Raw genomic sequence first — 22,257 nt, forward strand, 5'->3', positions numbered from 1 at the left:
TAGCTCTGATAAAATTCTTTTCCTCCTTTAAAAAAATCGACCATAGTTTGTAATTTAACTTCTATGTCCTGCCATATTTTTTTTTTTTTTTTAGATTTTAACTGGCATTGACAGCTTATTGAAAAATTTTGTAACTTATTGTCACTGCTGGTACTCAGGTAGTTGAAGGCTGCATTTTATTTTATTTTATTTTATTTTATTTTATTTTTATTTATTTATTTTTTTAAGGCTGCATTTTAAAGTTTATGTTTTAATTCTGTTGGTAAGCCACTTTTGAACAGCTTACTTTGAGAAAATCTTTACAGAAGAGACCAAGCTAAAAATCATATTAAATTCCAAAGAAAATTACTAATTTTTTCAGAATGTTAATGAAATATTTTGTCATTAGAAAAAAACAGGGGGATCCCTGGGTGGCTCAGTGGTTTAGTGCCTTCCTTTGGCCGGGGGCGTGGTCCTGGAGACTTGGGATCAAGTCCTGCCTTGGGCTCCCTGCTTGGAACCTGCTTCTGCCTCTGCCTGTGTCTCTGCCTCTCTCTCTTTCTCTCTGTCACTCAGGAATAAATAAAATCTTAAAAAAAAACAAAAAACAAAACATGGTCCAGACCATCGTTTTTTCAGGTATAGTTACCAGGAAACACCTAGAATTGAAAAGCAATAAAATTAATGATCACAGAACCCAGACCAGATCACAGTAGGAATTCTACTGTTTTACCATGTATTTCACGTTGATTTCACATACTAGAATAGGTACTGATATTATGTAAAAGTCCTTAAGACCAGAAAGTACTAATTTAAAAGTTATCCTTGCCAGCTGGAATTCCTTTTCAGAACCTTTTGTTCACATGTCTTTCTTTGACATGTGAATTTTCTTTTTCTTTTTCTTTCAATTTTCTTTCAATTTTCTTCCATAGATACTCTGGAAGAACCCATGACTGCTATTTTCTTTCTTTTTTCTCTTTCTGATTCTCACTTACAGCTTTCCTCCATCTGAGCTCCAGCCTTCCTCTAGCTCCTCAGATATTCCCTGACACATCAGGGAAGCTCACTGTACTCCTAATTTTCCAAAAGTGTTGTAAGAGACACTTTTTTTCTCATAGGAGGGCAAACACAAATATTTACTTTTTCCAAAGTAAAGCCATAGATGAAATAGATACAACTAAAAAGAAAAAAAAAAAAAGTAATTTCCCACCAGTGGTATCACAGATCCAGGTATTCTTATTTAACTCTGGTATTCTTTTTTATTAGGCAAAAGAGATTTCACTAGCAGACCTCCAGGAGAATTATATTGAGGCATTAAATAAATTAGTGTCTGAAAATCAACAACTTCAGAAAGATTTGATGGATACTAAATCTAAGCTGGAGATTTCTACTCATATATGCAAAAAAAACCATGACAGGATCTTTAAACCAACACACAACAGAGCACCTGAGTTCAAGAATACAGAGTTCAAGTAAAATTTCTTCACGGTTTACTTAAAATGTGTACCATTATAATTCTCATTTCTTTGAGAATAATTTCAGACTTCCAGAAATTAAGTCTTCCTCAAATGACTTTATGTTTGACTCTGAAGTACAGGATATACAAGTAAAGCTACTGTGAGGTTAATGAATGGCGGGGGGTTGTATAGCAGTTTTTTCAAGTTTTAGTTTCACACACTCTAGACATATGTATAAACAATGTCCTTGCTTCCCCAAGCCTTTCCATGCTGCCTCCCACCTCTCTAACCCCACCAGTACCATGAGAAGTAGAAATTAGCTTTTCATATTAAGAAAACTTCCTTTGTATTTTTGGTCAATTAATTATAAGCTATTACCATAGGAAGCCAGCATTCCATGGAAATCCACCTGGCTTCCGCTCTTATTATATGGCTCCTATGTTTTCCTACTTACCAAAGCCTCTGCTGACACCTCACCTCCACCGCCACCTCAACCCCAGAGGACGTTAGGCGCCCTTCTGTATGCACAGTACTTCCCTCTGGCCTAGCACCAAACACACTAGGTTACTCTGGCAGCTTGTCTTCCTTGCTCTATTGTACTCCTTTGAGGGCCGGGGCCTGGCAGTGGGGATTAGATATTGGGCCTGAATGGATGGAAAGAACATGTGGTCTAAGTGGGCTGCTCACTTTGTAAATTACAGCCTTACTGGTTAGCCTGTTCCTTTATTTTTAAGCGAACTTCCTGCAACAGTTCTATGTTAAAAGAGAAAAGTTACTACAATTTATATTTGTTTTGTTTTCTAATCTGCTATCCAGGCCAACCCATGGCCCGTACAGACATGATGGAGTAAAGACTGAGCACTACAAAACAGGTCTTCATTCTCCGAGACGACAAGCGTTGGATAGTATAGAGCCCATGTCCAGGGTCCTCAGCCCCCTGAGTTCTCAGATCACCCCTTACAGTTCCACCGTCTCTTTGCCTTCTAACTTTCTGTGTAAAACTAACTCTTTGCCTTCAGTGCTAGATACAAACGAAGCCAATTATTCTGACACTATCTCTGAGAGTATAAATGATGAAGAAGAGTTTATATCTTCGGTATGGAAACTTTCTGATCTTACTAGTTTATTAAGTCTGTTTAGTTTGGTTTTATTTTTTATTTGAAGGGAAAGGGAGGGTGATGGGGTGTGTTTGTTTCTTACTAGTTCTCTATCTTAAGTACTCCATGTTATTCTCATGTATGTATGTCTTATGATTTTGCTTGTCAAGACACATTGAGCCATGATTACTTTTCAAAATTCATTTTAGTTCCGAAAATTAATAGCTATTCCTTTATTTTTAACCCTAATTTGGAAATTCCTTTCCTTTTTCAGAGAGGGTTGATTTTATATTGGAATGGTTGGTTCAAGGAATATTTCTGGATGCCAAGATAGTACTGAGGTGTAGACAGTGAAGAAGGAAGGAACTGTGGGAAAGGGACATAGAGGGTGGGTGGAGGCAGAGGAAGGAACTGCATTTGACGTGTCCAGAACATGGATTCGGAACCACACAGTGTGACACGGCGCTGGCCCCATGTTCCTGCACCTGCTATGCAGACTTGAAGCACTTGCCTCTAGCCATTCATTGCCTCACCAGTTAATGGTCCCACACCTGTGAAAGTTCAGTATTTTTGACTTTTTAATGTACTGACAAGTCCACGGAAAGGTTTTCTTTTGTTTTTAAAATAAGTCTCCACTTCACTTACATGTGATTCAGAGATTCAAAAACTTTCTGAAAACTTCCTTCCTATGTTTAGCAGCAAAACTTATTTGGCATGAAAACCTGCCCTGAACTGAACCAATGTCATAATATGCATAGACTTTATTTAATCCCCTCTAGCATTTTCCTTCAGAAATATCAGTATGTTTGATTATGGGACATTACCTCAGATTCCACTAAGGGAATATAGTTGATCTTTGTCAGTTATGGGTTCTGGTTTGGTGAATTGCCTACTCGCTAAGCTATTTGTAACCCCCTGTCAGTACTATAGGGACTCCTATAGTCACTTGTGGTCATGTGCAGAGCTGGGAAAAATTTGAATCCCCAGGCTTGCACATTCGCCGCTGAGGTTGGCCAAGGTGCCTCCAGTCCAGCTGTCACACAGAGGTGACCAGAGGGGGAGGAATTGGGGACATTGCAGTGTAGTGCCAGGAGTGTGAGCTCTGGCGCCTGCTGAACAGGGTTGGAATCCCAACTCTGGCACCTGTTAGTGGAATGGCCTTAGGCAAGTCACTTCACACTTCTGAACCTCGTTTTCTTTTCTGTAAAATAAAGAAAATGGAGCCTACCAGGATGAGTTGTTTTTAGGATGATAGTCTGTGCATGTGTGTGTGCGTATGTGTGTGTGTGTGTGTTTCCCCAAGGAGCAGTAATTCGTTATTCACTAACTCAGTGTTTGAAGTGACTCTAGAAATAACTACTGCAAGTGAGGAGGGACTGTGTGTGGTGCATGTCCTATATTACCTTTCTGAGGTCTGGTTTCTGAAATACCATGGTGGCCCCTGGAGTTTCAGATGAGGGATTATGGATTGAGGTTTTTGAAGGAGAGAAAGTATTGATTTCACAGTAGATTTGTTCTGCTTTAAAATCAAAGTAACATATTCAGAGTTTAAAAGTGAATTTTAAATAACAGACCTTGAGTATACTCTCTTCTGGGGTATTAAAGGCTCTTAAAGGCTATTTATATACTTCATACAAAGTCTAAACAGAGATATTCTTCAGACCCATAACTAATATGTTTATATGATACTTTACATCTATATAATTTAGGTCAGCAAGGAAGAGGTCTGTGATAATTTTTATGGAACAACTTCTTTTTTTCCCTAAAGATTGTATTTATTTATTTTAAAGAGAGAGAGAGAGAATGAGCAGGAGGGAGGAGCAGAGGGAGAGGGAGAAGCAGACTCCCCGTTGAGCAGAGAGCGTGACTCAGGGCTTGATTCCAATACCCTGGGATCATAACCTTAGCTGAAGGCAGATGCTTAACTGTGCCTGAGCCATCCAGGCACCCTCTTTTTTTTTCTTTACTGTCTTACCATTAGGATAAAAACAAATTTCAGAAAAAAAGTATTTTTTTAAAAGTCACCTTTTAATATTTCTAGTTAGAAAATAGCATGAAATTGCATCTGAGAAGTATACTGCTCAGTTTACATATGTCAAAATTTGTTTCTCCTCTAGTGTCCCTTGCCTGTATCTCCTCTTGGTTCAATAGCTACCAGATTTTTGGAAGAGGAGGAGCTGAGGTCGCATCATATTCTAGAGCGCCTGGATGCCCATATTGAAGAACTTAAAAGAGAGAGTGAAAAGACAGTGAAACAGTTCACAACCCTCAAGTAACCTCTTTAAAAAATATCACAAATCTTGAAAGAAAAATGGAGTTGTTGTCACCCAAAGTAGTGTCTCTTCAAAATACAAATAGAAAAATTGCGAAGATAAGACAGCCTAACACTGTTGTGAAGAAGTCTGAAGAACTGATACTTCTCTAAGTCATTGTCACTGCACTGGTTTGTTGGAAGAACTTTTCCCAGCAATAACCTGTAAGAATAAACCACTTTGCTTGACTTTTTTCCCCTCACATTAATATTTATTATAAAGTGATATTTTCTCTTGACTTAAATGTGAATAGCTATAGACTAAAGATTTTATGATACAAGTTGAAAATAAAGCAACTAAAGAGGCATGTGGTAGGGGTATGGATTTCAGAGTCAAACTGATCTAGACTGATGTCCTGGTGTTGCTGCTTACTAGCCAGTTGTGCTAGTAGCATGTACAAGGGCAAAATAGCTTGGACAGGAAGCTCTCTCTTACTCCGAACACAAGTATGAGAGAGAGGAAAAAGGAGAGGATGGGCTGGTTTGAGGTGTGGGGTGCCTATGGAATGTCAGATGGAAATGGTATCTGCATTACTGAGATGTTTAAAGGGCAGACAAAGATCTCAATGTGCAGAAGGTGTTTGAAACCATGGAGAGCTGATAAGATCCACCTGATAAAGTCTACCAAGGAGAGTGTTTAGGGAGAGAGCAGAATGCAGGGCCTGGGGTGCTGAAGGATGCCGGCATATGAGGATCACAGGAAATGGATCAGAAGAGTAGCTAGATCCCATACCTACATGCCCATGCCATTAGGAGGTCCTATCAGTTCGGCTTCCAAAATCTATCTCAGATGCAGCCACTTCTCTCCTCCAGTTCCACCACCCTGATCCAAACTAACTCAATCTCTCACCTCGATTCTGGCAGTAGCCTCCTACCTGGCATTACTTCTACTCATGACCCCCAGTAAATGAAACATTGTCACCTCTACCTCCCTCAAAACCCTTCAAAAGCTGCTTACTGCTCTCAGAATACCTCCAAACTGCTTTGCAGAGCCTACAGGGCCTGGGGTAACGGGGCCTGCCTGTGCCACCCACTGCATTGTCTTTCCTCCACTGTGCTCCAGGCACACCTGCCTTTCCGGTTCCAGTGTAGCCAGCTTCAGCCTGTTAGGATCGTTGTCCTTGTCATTTGCTTGGAATCCCTCTGTCTCACCTCACCCATGGTTGGGGTTTCTTGTGGTCAAGTGTGCACTCTAACATTCCATCTTCAGGAGACCTCTGACCTGGCTTCTTTCAGTTTCTGTAACTCACTGCCTTGAGTTATTCCCTCTATGGTACTGCCCACCCTGCAATCATTTTGTTACTTGATTTACATTTTTTGTTTTTTTTTTTTTAAGATTTTATTTATTTATTTATTTATTAGACACACACACACACACACACACACACACACACACACACACATAGAGAGAGAGAGAAAGAGAGAGCAGGGCAGAGACACAGGCAGACTCCAGGCGGGGAGCCTGACGTGGGACTCGATCCCAGGTCTCCAGGATTACGCCCTGGAGAAGGTGAGAAGGTGGTGCTAAACCACTAAGCCACTGGGGCTGCCCCGTTTTTTGTTTGTTTTATTTTGTTTTAAGTAGGTTCCATGCCCAGCGTGAGCCCAACATGAACCTTGAACTCATGACCCTGAGATCAAGACCTGAGCTGAGATCAAGAGTTGGATGCTTGACCTGACTGAGCCCCCCAAGGGCCCCTAGATTTACGTTTTTATTGTTTCTGCCCATGTGCTCCTTGAGGGAGCCTCTCTGGTTTATGGTGGGGTCCTTGTCACCCAGCACAAGCCCAGCACTATGCAAGCACTCAGAGTTTGAACCCATGGATAAATCTCTTTCCTCGGATGCACCACATTTTCCCTTTGTGCCTTGGTACATGCTGTTCCTTGGGTTGGCCTCCTCTTCCCACACTTTTACATGCTGTTATTATCTTGCTCCGCAAAGCCTTCCCATAGCCCCTGACCAGAGTAGGAGAGCTTCTCATTTCTTACAGCATCCTGTGTGTGTCCCTCTCAAATCACCAACCACACTGTGCTAATTTTTGTCTCTCACAGTCAACTGGTTAAACTAAAACTGAATTGGGAACTCCGTAAAAGCAGGGGACAAGGTCCTGTCTACATCCAAGGTGGTGTCCCACACATAGTAGATACTAAGTAACTACTCAGTCAATGAAAATCACTGCCATTCTGGGCTTCAGTGCACCCACCTGTAAAATGGGGATGAGAGGATTTACTGAAAATACATTTCTGAAAGGGTTTTGCAGACTCTAAAAATATTGTACCCATCCGAATCGGTCAGTATATGGGGATTTCTGAGTTTCAGACTGTCTGAAGCTTCCAATTAAAATATGTAGGGTACAATCCCAAATTTCCATGGCCCATGCCAACAAGGAGGGACAAGGACAGACTCTAGTTGCTGGAGATACTTAAGGAATCGTGAGGTACTATGTACTTCCTTAAACTTCTACCGCATTGTTAAAGTTGAGGTAAACGGTCTAAATTTGTCAGCATGTTTGATTATAATTTAATCTCCCAACTTCGTATTTCAAAAAAATATGCCAAATATTAAAATGTGTCAAACTAAATTTGAGCTAGTTTCTCTGTGCTCTCTGTGCACAGGATACTCACGTGAGATGGAAAGGTAAGGGTGCTCTCCTGTACTTTTGGTGTTTACAGATGGTGTTGTATTGGATGAGTTGCCTCATTCCTCTTGGCCAGCATTCCCAGTGAATTTTGGTCTGGATTTCTAGCTGAAGAGGACAAAGTTGAGTTCTCACTGTGAGTAGGATGCTGCCTTTCTACGGAGCCTTTGATCTCAATAAGCCTAGGAGGCAGTGTGTGTCACTGTTCCAAAGTGACAGGGAGGAATTAAGTGGCTTGCCCTGGATCCCAAAGTGCAGGCTCTCTTTAGCTGAGCCTAGGAATAGAGAGTGTGGACTCTGCAGGCAAGCAAGCCAGCCTAATCCTAATCCTAGCTCTACCATTTACTGGCCGTGTGATCTTGGGTAAGTTAATTAACCTGTCCATATCTCAGCTTTCTCATCTATAAAACAGGGGAAATAAAAACCACTTCCCTTACAGGGTTTGTGTGAAGGTTAGTATTTGTAAGGTACCTGGCCTAGTAAGTGCCATGAAAGTAACTCATTGAATAGAAACAAATACACTATTTCTTTTTTTTTTTCTTTTCTTTTGTTTAAGGTTTCATTTATTTGAGAGAGAGGCAGAGAGAGCATGAGTGGGGTGAGGGTGCAGAGAGAGGGGGGCGGGGAGAAGCGGACTTCCCTCTGAGCAGGGAGCCCAACATGGGTCTCAATCCCAGGACCCTGAGATCATGACTTGAGCCAAAGGCAGACGCTTAATCACTTAACCAATTGAGCCACGAAGGGGCCCCCAAAATACACTTTCTATTATGTCTCCTCAAAAAAATTCTACCCTCCCTAGCATACACAGATACATAACACCTAGTAAACTCTGGGTAATCTGTTTGCAAAACACTCCTGAGTCTGGAAACTAAAGGTTACATATGAGAAAAATAACTGTAAAATAAGTTCTGTCATTAAGAACATACATCTGCAAATAGTCGTCACGAATGGCAGTCAAGCGTATAAAGGCAAGGTTAGAGATTTGTTGACTGGTTCTAGAAATAGTTTGAGATAGGATGTAAAATGTATCAAAAAGAACCAACAGTGGAATCAAGACAAGAGAAAAATGAGGGCCGGACATGTCCATTCACACACCAGCATCTAGTTCAGGTGCGAGGGGCAGGCAGCAACTTTCCCTCTGAGCTTCTTAAGGGCAAAAGCAGAGAAGGAAACATTACTTAAAGGCTTCATGGCACCCACAAGATCAAAACAGACCATGGGTTCAAGAGAAGCACATCTTTTTTGAGTGTGCATATGAGCTTTTGGCTAGGTGTATGAGCATTAGTAGAGGTCCTACAACACTTCTGTATTGGATAAAAATAAGAGAATCTGCACAGCTTCCTTACAGTGGGCTTCAGTGCAGGCTGATGGCAAAGGCTGACGTGCAATCAGAGACCAGTTCTAAGGTGGTCCCAAATGTGATGGTGTAAAGCTCTTGTGGTCTGGCCTGACCACAGGGGAAAATTTAGAGAAATGATGGACTGCAGCCTTGAAAAGCAATCTTCTTTAAAAGCTATTTCTCCACAGTGTGATTTCTATAATCTGACAACCAGTTCACCCATTTTTCCTCTGTGGGAACCTAGAATTTGGCCATTTTATGTTGCCCATTAAGGCCTGGTTCAAATGATTTGACAGTACAATCAGAAGTAAGTATATACTCTTCTTATGAAAAGAAAACCTTATTAAAGTGATGCTTGAATGGTGGAACATCCAGGAACTCTCTGATATTAAATGCAAAGTAGATAATTTGCATGTGTCCACTTTTCTGTCAGAAAGCATCCATCAGATTCTCAAGGATATCTGTGAGCCAAAAAAAATTATCAAGAACCACAACTTTTTTTAGAGACTAGAATTTTCCCAGAATTGTCTTCTATTTTCTGGGGGGAGATGGAGAATTGCAGGAGTCCAACCAATTCCTATTGGGGCTAAGTTTTAAAATGCAGTTGAATAGTCATTAAAAACTCAAGCTTTTCGATAATAAAAAGGTAAATAACCAATTTTAAAGTGGGTGAAGGATCTAAATAGACATTTCTTTAAAGAAGATATGCAAATGGAAAAGATGCTCTACATCACCTGACCAGGAAAATGCAACTCAAAATCATGTGAGATACCACTTCACAGCCACTATAATACAAAAGATGGACAATAGCAAGTGTTGATGTGGAGAAATAGGAAACCTTATACGTTGCTGATGGGAATGTAAAATGGTGCAGCCACCCTGGAAAACAATTTGACAGTTCCTCAAAAAGTTAAACTTAGAGTTACCATTTACCCAGCAGTACCAGCCCTTGGTACATGCCCAAACTCAACCAAAACAAGTCCACACAACGAGTAGCACGTGAACGTTCGTAGCAGCATTACTCGTGGTGGCCACGAGTAGAAACAACCTAAATGTCCATCAACCAGTAAGTTGATAAAATGTGGATACTGACAATGGAATTTGTTTTGGGAAAAGAAAGGGATGAAATACTGCTGCCATGATACTGAATGACCTTGAGAACATTCTATTATGTGACAAGCTGGTCACAAAAGACCACATATGCATGATTCCATTTATACGAAGAAGCTATGATGGGCAAATCTGCAGAGACAGAGTACGTTGGTGGTTGCTAGCGGCAGTAAGAAGGAGGGTCTGGGGGGGTGAAGACTAAAGAGGTTTCTTTTGGAGGGTTATGAAAATGTTCTGTAGTAGATTGTGTGATAGTTGCCCAACTCTGAATATCACTCAACCAAAATCTATTGAATTATACACTTTACATGGGTGAATTATATGGTATGTGAATTATATCTTAATAAAGCTGTTACCCAAAAAAGCCTCCCTGATGCGTAGCAACGCCTAAAAAATTCAAGTTTATATTCAGAAAACATCACAGCACTTAACAGCACATACATATCAAAGTCTCATATTTTCCACTCTGCACTCACATTCAGGAGTAACAGTGGTGGTCCTCTTTAGAGAAGGGGTGGCCAAGCTCTGTCTGTATAATTGCTTGTGAGCGGAGCAGTCCTGTACTGCGAGGTAATGTGGGCGAGGGCTTTGCCAGGAGCTGGGCACACTGCAAGGCCCCAGCTCATTCTCCAGCAGAGCGTGGTCTTGTGCTGCCTGGGTGGGGAGCGGTTTCCAGGATTACTGAGGGTCCTGGCAGCAAAGTCCATAATGATCAGCCAGGCAGAGTTTCTTGGCTAAGCATCATGTATGGAGGGGCTGCAGAAATGCCTGGCACTACCCTCAGTGGTGAGGAGGACTGCGTACAGAACGTTTTAGAGAGCGTTACAGACCAATGATAGGGAAGTGTGTGAATATGGCACTTGTGCCCTAAGACTGCCTGGCAAATCCTCCAGTATCTCTCCAAGCATGACTGGGGAAAAATAGAGAAAGAAAAGCCAGATCCATTACATAAACCTGCTCATTTCTTCCGCTATGGAACACAGATCAGCTAAGACCATCTGACATTAGTTTGCCCAGTGCTTTTATGGAACAACCACTCCTTTGGGAGGCATCTACTGTGACTGAGCTAATTGTCAGTTCCCAGAGCTGTCCTAATCCATGGCACTGGCTTGGGGAAGCAATGAGGGCCTCTCGATAGGCCTTCTTTTGGGTTTGTCTTGCCCCTGATGGATCGCATGAACTAAAACAACTCACCAGTCCCTCACCAGTCTATTGGAATAAAGTCCCAGGTACTGGTAGTTGCTTTCTGCAATCTAGAACACGTGTTTCAGGTCCTCAGTCTCAAATTCAATGTCATGAACAAGACAAAAAGTGTTTCCTACCAATTATTTTCTTTTTAAAAAAATTAACTTATTTTAAAAAGAGATTATTTATTTATTTGAGAGAGAGAAAGGGAACAAGCAAGGGGGGCAGAGGGAGAGGGAGAGGGAGAGAGAATCCCAAGCAGGCTCCATGTTGAGCGTGGAGCCACATGCAGTCAGGGCTGGATCTCATGACCCTGGGATCACCACCTGAGCTGACACCAAGACTTGTACGCTTAACAGATTACACTACCCAGGTGCCCCTCTTTTCTCTCTTTTTAAAAAAGACTTATTTTAAAGAGAGCACATGGGGTAGGATTGGCAGAAGGAGAGATAATCCCAAACGGACACCCTGCTGAATGTAGAGCCTGATGCGGGGCTTGATCCCACGACCCTGAAATCATAAACTGAGCTGAAATTGAGTCAGATGCTTCATTCAGCCACCCAGGTGCACACACAGCCCCCCTCCCCCAGTTAGTTTCTTCAACCATGGTGGAGTATATAGCCCACTCCCAAGTACTCTGTATGTGCGGGTCCCCTTAAACCCAGGAGTGCTGTGGCAGGGCAGGACACAAGTGATTTCCCCAGTGATCCCCCTGACAGGCCCTCAGCCCAGCGTGGGATCCTAACCTGTTCATATTTAGTCCTGGACCGTGAGCAAAGGATAGGAAAGTTTCTAGGTGGCTGGCATGTTCAGCCTGCTACCGTCTGCATGAGCTACTGCTTGTAGACTAAGAAGACATCACCTGATCTTTTTGTTTTGCTCCAAAAAGTCTTAATACTAACACATTTTAAAGCAACACTAGGCAATTCCAGTATCTTCTCAGGCTGTCCTCCCCTAAATCCAAGTTTTTCAAACTATTTTCCAGAGATCTGAAATTTTTCAACATTAATACGTGTTCCTTAGAAATATGCCAAAGCAGAATGGGAAATGCTGCATATCATATCCATTAGGGCCAGGATGAAACTGGGAGAACTGCCTCTTTTCCTTTCACTGGCCAAGATCCCTCTACCCCTCCATCCCTCTCCCTGCCTCCCCTATTGCTTTCCAAACCACTGGGAGCTGGTGGCCTTAGACATTTAGTGTTCTTAACCTTTTGTGTGCCAGGGACTTCTGTGGCAGAGTGGTGAAGCCTGTGGACCCCTCAAAGTAATGCCTAAGCACATAAAATAAAACACGTAGTGTTAAAAGGAAAACCCAACCATTTCAACGGTCTGTTATCAAAACCTAAGAAAAAACAAATTTATGATATGGCATTTTATATGCTTCTTTATTAACTCATTAAATAACAAGACCAAGTGGCAGGTCTGTTGCTGACTGTGCTTTTAAAGCAGTGCTGCATGAAAATAGTATTTTGAGATGTCTACAACAAGTATAATGAGCTATGAAAATATCTGATTTCTACTGGAATAAAGCCCCAGGTACTGGTAGTTGCTGTGGTTTATGGCCTATATTCCTAATGGAAAAAAAGCTAAATTTCAGTTAGGGCTTATTGAGAATTAGGATGTCAATTTTTCCCATCCAAGTTCACGGAGCCCCACATTCTATCCTTGGACTCCTTGGTAGGGGTGTCTGTGATCTCCAGGTTAAGAACGTAGAGGCTTAGAGCTTTTTAATGGTTTACTTCATACCTGGGTCAGTTTGGTTTTCTGTGAACATTCACTGTTGTACAGGGGGTAGTATTTGTGCTTAGTGTCACCAACTTAGGGGAACATTCTTTCCTTTTTTTTTTTTTATTCATGGCATACCTTTGGGCATCTTGGTGAACTGCTGTTGTGCGTTGATAGGCCAGAGCATTCCACCTGGGTTATTGGGGTCCCTGGATCCTTGGAAGTCCTCACATTTGGGGCAGCCAGGTCAAGCCTGGGGTGGGCATGTGACCAGGGAGAAGCTGGACCACTTGGACATCTTCGACAGAGCTGCGGAGGATGCCACTGTCCACTGTGGACAAGGGGCCAATGGAACACTGGAGGAACTGGTGCTCTGTGCCCCGAAAGAGAATTTTGCAGCCCAAGTGCAGCCACCTGGAAACTGTGGGGCAAGGGACATGTTGAGGGTGGTTGATGTAGGGGGGCCAGGTGATGTTCTTGTAGGTGTATCTCTAGACAACAGACCAAAATCTCTGTCTTCAAAAAACAATCCAACAGTCTCAATCTTTGTGGAATCTCAAGACATTAAAGCTTAAATACTATGAACAAGGCAAACATTATCCAGCGAAGGTCAGATAATCCTGTCTGCTGTTATACCCCTTACCACGCCTTACCCGAAGCTAGCTACAAGTTGACTGCTCCAACAAGATTCAGAAGTTACCCAAATTAGTGTTTTGCACTAGACCTAAAAATGTTTGATTGGGTTAAAAGTCTATCTATAATATCACTAGGAACATCAACAATAAATTTGTCAATGAAGGAAGAGAAATTGCAACTAGACTTTTTCTTTGCAACTAGACTCTTTAAATACGATCTATATTGTTGTAATTTTCAAATTAATGTTGTAAAGAATGTTATCACTACTTTGCAAAGTTTCTCATCAGGGTGAACGGTGATGAATTTAAAGACATTGTTAATTAAAAATACCTTGATCGGGAATTGTGTGTAACAGTTTCAAGCATAAATCCTTATATAAAAGTTAAAGTCACAAAAGAAAGCTCAGGGTTTTCATTAAATTTTTTAAAAGATTATATTGGAAGTTTCATATAAATTCAATGTCTTTTCTAATACTTGCATTTTATTTTTATCATCATAATTACATATGGCAGAGAAACTTTAATGAATTTTGTCCCATATAGACACCTTTAAATCCTCTCCATTTTTACCCCAGAGGGTTGTGCAAGTATTACTGTCTCTGCTTTTCATGCCAAGTCCCCTCCAAAATATTCAGCCACAAGATGAGAGGAACTCATGGTGGGGCCTGGCATGGGTTCTGGCACGTTGCAGGCTTGCCCTTCCTCTTCTTTCTTTATATGCCTCAGCTAAAATATTTCTGCAGTTAAAATCTATTTTGATTAATGGTTAAACATATGTGGCCTACTCAGATGACAGCTCATCCATTTATTAGTCCATTCATCAAACATTTAATCAAGCAAACCCCTCATCTTAGAAGCCTGAGCTCCTGCTACTCCCTGCAGATGTCAGCGCAGGTGATACGATCCTCAGCTTCCTTCATGCTCCCAGAACCTCTGACAGGTGCACACCACAGCCTAGTAACACACCTGTGCCCTTAGCAATTTGCATCACCAATGCCTAAAGACAGCCTCAGTGCCCAGGGCGATGGGGCCCAGGAAAGGAGTCTGGGAGCACAGGGGGAGGGCCTCAAAGCCAGCTAGCCACTTAGCAGCTGTACGCCCTTGGGCAGATTCCTCATATGCAGAGTGTGGACTCTGATCCTGGCTCAGCAAGGCTGTCAGGAGGCCAGGTGAGCTGCTGAATAGGGAAGAGGATGGAAAAGCTGTAGATGGGGCCTTGCAGGTAGCATCGAAGAGGGCAGCTGACCCTGGCTGGCCTCAGGGCCTGGGAGACAGTTGGAGGGGCAGGTGTGCCGTGACCTGGACAGCCAGTTTGTCCAAAGGGGGCGCTGCAACTCAACCCTCTGTGGAGATGTTCATGGGCTTCTTGAGAAAAGCTGGCCAGTCAGATTTTGATGTGATTTTCCTGATTTTTAAATATTGGCATTAACTTTTTTTTTTTTAAACACTGTGCATGCCAAGCAGTAAAGTTTGCAACCTCTGCACACCAGTGTTGGGGTGATAAGGTTGGCTGGCGGAGGCAGGGTCCATTATCACAGGCAAGGCCCCCTGGAAAGGGGGTGGGGAAGGCGGCAGGAGGAAAGGAGAGGCCATCTTCTTGTCTGCAGGGCTCCAGGGGAAACAGATGCCAGAGAGGTTGGTCACCCACCATGTGTTCTTTTTATCCTCCATGGAGAATGGGGCGCATCTTGCAATAGAGTGACTTCCATTAAGAGCTAAAACCATAAAACTTCTAGAAGAAAACCGGAGAAAATCTTTGAGACCCTGGGTTAGGCAAAGATTTTTAAAAATATTTATTTATTTATTTATTTATTTATTTATTTATTTGAGAGAGAGAGCAAGCATGAGTGGGAGGGGCAGAGGGCACTGAGCACGGGACCCAATGTGGGGCTCGAACTCACAACCCCGAGGTCCTAGCCCAAGCTGAAGCCAAGAGTTGGATGCTCAACCAGCTGTGTCCCCAGGTGCCCCTGTCTTTTTAAAAATAGCGACACGGATGATTTCTTTCTCCCTGAATTTAACAAATGCCAACATTTCGTCATATATTCTTCAAAACTTACATAGAATAAAAGATTACTGAAAACGTCTCTGTTTTGGTCTCATTCCATGCCTTTCTTCTGTTTCCAGAAGCAAGTGCTATCTGGTGATGGTGTTAACACCTCACAGCTATATTTTTGGATTTGTACACATCCACAAAGAACACACAGCACGATTTCATGTCGTATAACCCTATGTCTATATTCTAGCAACAATTAGAAAACGCACTTTAAGATTGATACCATTACCACATCATGAAAGTTCCCCTGTAAATACCTAGCAATATACCTAATAAAAGATATGCAAAGCTCCACAAAAACCTACTGAACATTACTGAGAAAGGAAGAATTTGCTACCTCGTCCTCAAAACTGGGAGACGGGAGAGGGGGCTCGAATGACACGAGCTATCTAAACACAGCATCTGCATCATCAGTACTTGACATTTACATTAGTATGACCGTGTAGATACCCACGTATAGCATACTATGGTTCATACGATTTGGGGGGTACAACCTTTCCACGTGAATTTAGCATTTGCTTTGTTTTCAACATAGCTTTCACCAAAGAGTCCCACAAACTCCTCAGTGTCATTAACATAGCCCCAGTGAAGTCAGCTGCATCGGGTAACCGAGTCATTTGTCCTGTTTGATTTTTTCCCTATGACATGCCTCCTGGACCAGTCTGCCCTGCTCCTTTCTACACTGGGTCCATCGTCCTTGCTGTGAAGCTGTTCTCCAGATTTATCCCATTACCATCCTCCTGGGTGTCCCCTTGCCCCTCCTTTCTGTAGGAGTCTCCTGGTCCCAGTGCACCCCGTTCTCGGTTTACAGGAGGAAGTGGTAATGCCATATACGTCTTAATCTTGAACATCACACACTGTGATTTGTGTCACATTCTATCTGTTAGAAGAGAGTCACTAAGTATAGCTCCCACTATACTTAAGGAGATGGGAGCTAGGCTCCACCTTAGGGAGGGAGGAGTACCAGAGAATCTGTGGATGTATTTTAAAACCACCGCAGATGCGCTCACAAACTGTGTGTGTGATTTCCGTGTGTGTGTGTGTGTGTGTGCATGCCTGCGTGTGCATGTGTGTATGTGTGTGTGTCTGAGGGATTCCTAGAGGTGGTCCAATGGGGTCCTGGTCCTGTCACTGGAGTGCTGGCCGCAGGTTGTGCCTGTGAGTCTTTTTTCTTGGGTTGGTCCGTTTTCTCGGAGAAGAAATGCTTGGAGGATACAGGCCGGGCAGCCAGGTGCAGGGCATGCTGTGGGCTTAGGGCTCGGGGCTCGTCTCACCACACAGCGTGCAGATTGCTTACATTTTGTGACGCTCACCTTTCTTCATGGGGTTTCAGATGCTGATGTGCAGGCTCTCTTGAGTGGGAGATTTTCCTTTTCTCTCCCTCTCTTCGGGCTCCCCTTCCTCGTCTAGGTAGATGAGAGCTGTTGCGGTCAGCTCCCAGAGCCCTGGATGAGCTGGGTTTGGCCCTGGTGGCCCAGAATGCCTGCATGGGGTGATCGCGGAATAGTACAGGTCTGTCCACGGACCAGTGGGTGGATTGGCTCAACTGCTTGAATTTCAGGCAGTTACAAATAGGGAGGGTCTTTCAACAGAAGCATCCAGTAACGGGATAGCTGTTTCACGGAGTGATGAGCTCCCGGTCTCTGGAAGATTCTAGGAGGGGCAGGTGGCCAAGGATCGGAGACAAGATTTCTTCTTTTAGAGGCTGGCATCAGAGACGGCTGTGATGTCAGGAGGGGCCCGTGACCTTTTAGATTCAACACACGGCTCCGGGAACAGCACATGGCACTTCAATACCATCCTCAGAATGCTGGGGACACCAATGGTGTGGTGGTGATGGCAGCTGACATTCACCGAGCAGGTGCTACGTGCCAGGGGCTACTCCGTTCGCTGTACTCACGTGAATTCAGGGCAAACTTGCGTGGTGGGTGCGCACGTTATGCTCAGTTCACTGCTGCAGAAACCCAGCCGGGGAGGATCAAGTCATTTGCCAAAAGCAGAGGGTGGCCGAGCTGGGACGGGACCCAGGGGGCTGGCTGGGGGTCCGTGCTCCTGTCGCGCCTGATACTGGGGACGGGGCAGGGCCGCAGGCCTCCCCTGGCCTCGGGCCGCCTGGAGCTCGACGAGGAGGGGTCTCCTGCTGGCCGCGGGGCTTCCCCAGCTCAAACCAGTGTTTGTAGAAAGAAACTGAGGCTTCAATCCTACATCAGTGGCTCCTGGCGGCGCAAGACAGCTTTACAGTCCAACAGGGGAGAGGCAGCTCAGAGGCCATCTTTCCAGAAAGAGGCCCATTGTCCTCCTTTTAAAATGGACTTTTAACTCTCTTGCTGAGCTTTAAAAATGTCAAGTGAAGCTTTTACTGACAGAGTGGATTTCCTCCCGCGATCAAGTTAGCATGTTTCTCTTCTCTGTGTTTCTCCTGGGAGGTGAGGAAGGAGATCGGATGCTAAAGAAATGGATGCTCAAAGGGTTCATGGTGCCCACGCTCGCCACCAGTTCCCAGGGGCGGGGGGGAGGCATCACAAAAGATATGGGCAGAGGAGGGGACAGCCTCAAAACGCCTCCGGCATCTTGGCTACATTTAATTTTTTTACAGTGTAATAAAATGTTAATTTGCCCATCCCCTTGGTGTTCACGTACACACAAACACATCAGCCGAGTGTTCAGGGAGCAATTTGTAATCCTGCAGTCATTTCGGTTGAAACAAACGTCTCCTCGTTGTCCCTTGTCGCCATTCTTTGTCCATGTGGGAGCTGCCAGGGGCCCTCACCCCCAACATCTGTCCATCATTAATCATGCAGCCCGGTTGTTCTTGGCACCTTGTGGTCGCGGCTGCTCCGTGCGCCTAGGCCGCAAGCCTCTCCACGGTCGTCCCTGCCACCCTGGAGCGGGGCGCCACCGCCTCTGTCCCTGCACAGCCGGGGTGAAGTGATGGCTGATTCCTTGTGTCAGAGAGGCAGTCAGCCGTCCCTCCTGATGGGAACAAAGCAATCCCCGCACACGCCGAGGGCGGGGGGGTTCCTTGGGAAGAAGGGCAGTCCTCTCATCGATCGGGTGCCCTGATGGCCTCCTGGTGGCAAGCAGTGCCAGCACTCCCGGCTGGTGGCAGTTTCTGTCATCCTGTAAACATACATTTCCCACGGGGGCAGAGAAACTCGCTCCCGGGCATCTACTTTGGTAGATCTCTTTTTTTGAGAAAAAAAGAAGGAAAGGACTATTGAGGATGATGTAACTCAACGGCCTTTTTGGTCGACAGCCGTGTAAATAAGTCCCAAGATCTATGAATTCATTTTTGAAATGACAAATTGATGTTCACCTCAAAACTGTATTGATCATTTGTTCTAAACGCAGGTGTCATTTAATTGTGGAGATGAAATAGCAAGCCAGTCCGGCGGGCACATGCCTGGAGCGGTGTGCCTGCGCGCATTGGGTGCTCCACATGGGCGTGTTGGGTGGCATCTCCCTGGAACCCAGAGGTGTCGGGAGGCGTCCAGACCACCCTTGGACCTACGGTTTGGCAGCTGACCGGCTGTCAGTGGGCTAGTTTGCTCTGGATGGACGGGTGTGGGCAGGACGGGCAGGTGCCTTTAGCTTTATTTCTGTGCTCCTAACCAGGAGCACCAGGCTTAGGTTATAGAATCTCCTTCAAACAGGGTCCTAGAGGGAAATCTGAGGCAGGAACCACAATTAGGTAGAGGAAAGCAACTTCATGAAGTTACTCAGGGCCAAAGAGTCCTGGCCGCCCCCTGCCATTCACAGACAGAGTGGTCATTCTTCTTGGAAAGCTCAAGCCCTGTGTTCAAGTTCTGTTCTGTGGCACAAGCATGTGTCCTCTTTTAGAGCCTCATAAATAAGTGCGGGCTGCTGGTCTTGGTGAAAAGCCCACCTATTTCCTTGAAGACCACCATAAACTACCTCCTCAACACTCCCCAGGGTGGTCATTCCAAGATCTCACCCTATCCCAGTTTCCCAGCCCTTCCTGAGGTGTAGCCCTTCCAGAGAGCATCTTGGGTGCTCCTCGCAGTTCAGGCTCTGGTGTCCAGAGCCGGGCGAAAGGCACAGGGGCCAGTCTCGGTGAAACACGTCAGCAAATGTCAGTGAGTGTTCTTGGACTGCTGAGTTATGTTACTTCGCTGGTCCTGTCTTCATCATCCCTTACTGTTCTCCCAATGAAACACTTGCCAAGCATTTACCAAACCCCTATTTTGTGCCATGGAGAAAAATCAAAGTAACTGTGGTCAAACAACTCATAACCAAGTGTGTGAACTTCTAAGTGCCCTCTCGATCACAGGAATCATGCAGAAAGTCCCTGGTTAACAGATGAGCTAACAAAGTGCTAACTGAATGTGGAAGGTGGGCACATAATTCCACATGGGCCTGGTTAGCGGAAAGGCCAAGGAAGGGCTGACAAGGGATCTGGCCGGGCTTCTCCAGAGAAAGAGGGAGGGAAAGTCTTCCCAGTGAGAAGGAACAGCATGTGTAAAAAGCACGGTGTCTGGTGTCATGCGGTTGAGTTTTGCAAAAGGAATCTCATGGAGAGTCATGAGAGACAAAGTGGAGAAAGCAGTGCGAAGCCAGAGTCGGGGTTATAGATTGAATGTTTGTATCTATCCCCCCCACCCAAATTCATGGGTTGAGACTGAATCCCCAATATGATGGTGTTTGGAGGCGGGGCCTTTGGAAGGTGATTAGGTCAAGAGGGTGGTGCTCTCATCAATGGGATTAGTGTCCTTATAAAGAGACTCCAGAGAGCGAGCTTGCCCCTTCCACCACGAGTCTCTCAGATACCTGAGAGCTTTCAGCTGGCAGTGCCTTTACAGTCTGCCTTAGCTTTTATACATTGTTGGATTCAATTGGCTAATTTTGGGAGGGGGTGGAACGGTTTTTATATCTATGTTCACAAGAGATATTATTAGTCTGTTGTTTTCTTTCCTTATATATTGTGTTTGGTTTTGGTATTAGGGTAATGCTGGCCTCAGATGAGTTAGGAAGTGAGCCCTCTGCTTCCATCTTCTGAAAGAGTTTGTAGAAAATTGGTATAATTTCTTCCTTAGGTGTCTGGTAGCATTCACCAGTGAACCTCTCTGGGCCTGGTGCTTTCTTCGTAGAGGGCTATTGATTATTGACTCGATTTCTTTAAAAAGAGGGGCCTGTTGGCCAATTCAGATCACTATTGCTTCTTGTATGAATTTCAGCAGATTGTGGCTTCCAGGGAATTGGACCATTTGATAACGTAGGTGTTCAAATTTGGGTGCACAGAGTTATTCGTTGTATTCCCTTATTATCCTTTTAACGTGCATGGGATCTAGTGATACCCCTTCTTTCACTTCTGTTATTTTTTTTTTCCTTCTTTCACTTCTGATATTGTAATTGTGTCTTTCCTTTTTTTTTCTTAGCTAGCCTGGCTAGAGGCTCATAGATGTTATTGATCTTTTCAAAGAACCAAGCTTTTGATTTTGCTGATCTTTTCTATTGATTTCTTGTTTTCAATTTCTTGATTTCCACTCTTTAAATTATTTCTTTTTTTTCTGCTTACTTTGCTCTTCTCTTTTCTAGTTTCCTAACGTGGAAGCTTAGATCATTGATTTTAGGGCTTTCTTCTTTTCTAATATATGCCTTCAATGCTCTAAATTTCCTTCTAAAGAGAGCTTTTGCTGTACCTCTCAAATTTTGTTAAGTCGTGTTTTTGTTTTCGTGTAGGTCAAAATATTTTAAAATTTCCTTCGAGATTTCTTCTTTGACCCGTTAGCGGTTTAGAAGTGTGTTGTTTAATCTGCAAATATATTGGGATTTTCCAGTCATCTTTCTGTTACCTATGTCTAGTTTAATTCCACTGTGTCTGAGAGCAGACATCGTGTGACTTCTATTCTTTTCAGTTGGTTTGCGGGGGGAAGTGGGGGGGTTGTAGCCCAGAATATGGTCTATCTTGGTGAATGTTCCATGTGCGCTTGGAAAGAATATGTAATCTGCTGTTGTTGGATGATGTAGTCTATAGATGCCAACTGTATCTAGTAGTTTGGGGGTGGTGTTGTGTTTAACCATGTCCTTACTAATTTTCTGCTTGTAGATACGTCCATTTCCTTCACTCCAGAAGCAGGGATTTTTATCTGATATTCACTGTAAGACCTGGTAGAGATCCAGGAGATAAAACTCACAAAAATGTGGGGGTCCTGATGATTGAGTTCCCCTGGAGGGTTTTCAACTCTCAACGTTGACCACATGGAGCCCCAGCAATTCATCAATTTACAATTCAGGTTTTCCCACCCAGGCTTTGGTTCCCATGGAGGTTTCTGCTCTGGTGGGTTGTGATTCTCTGTATCATCTCTCCAGTTTGGGGAAGGGGGGCAAGTGGTTTACTTTGTGACTTCACTTTTTACAGACAGAGGAAGAGTTGTTGATGTTTCAACTTGCCAGCTTTTTACCTGTTGGAGGGAAGTGATGGCTTCTAGGCTTCTCACATGATGGATCAGAAACCTTATGCTGTTTTTGAGCTGAGGCCAAGCTCTTTCATGGTCAGCCCGCAGCCAGTGACTGAGCAGACTGGGGTCTCTAGGGCCTGGCTGTTTCGGCACAATGGGATTCTTCTGTTGTCCGGGACTTGGACCACGGTCGGAAGTTCTCTCCACCTGATCCTGCTTCCTCCTGCTTTATCTTTCACAGGTATTACCCTCTGGTACCCCACTTGCATTCCTGTGTCTCAGCATCTGCCGGCCAGGAAGCCC

At 44.1% G+C, this 22,257-nt stretch overlaps 1 protein-coding gene across 8 annotated transcripts in view; it reads left to right on the forward strand.

Annotated features, from left to right (window-relative positions):
- Nucleotides 1-5,047, forward strand: part of CEP63 (centrosomal protein 63) — a 54,759-nt gene extending 49,712 nt beyond the window's left edge. For 5 of the 8 annotated variants that reach the window (XM_038570934.1, XM_038570937.1, XM_038570933.1 and 2 more), the window contains exons 13-15: nt 1,246-1,451; nt 2,253-2,532; nt 4,651-5,047. In XM_038570934.1, the coding sequence (XP_038426862.1) occupies nt 1,246-1,451; nt 2,253-2,532; nt 4,651-4,809 (645 nt within the window). In that variant the 3' untranslated portion in view covers nt 4,810-5,047. Of the gene's footprint in view, nt 1-1,245; nt 1,452-2,252; nt 2,533-4,650 lie in introns of those variants that run through there. The other 3 variants (XM_038570938.1, XM_038570939.1, XM_038570940.1) reach the window with 3 other exon arrangements.
- The last annotated feature ends 17,210 nt before the right edge of the window (nt 5,048-22,257 follow it).

Source organism: Canis lupus, chromosome 23 (genome assembly GCF_011100685.1).
Source record: "Canis lupus familiaris isolate Mischka breed German Shepherd chromosome 23, alternate assembly UU_Cfam_GSD_1.0, whole genome shotgun sequence".
In the NCBI taxonomy this organism is placed as follows: Eukaryota; Metazoa; Chordata; class Mammalia; order Carnivora; family Canidae; genus Canis; species Canis lupus.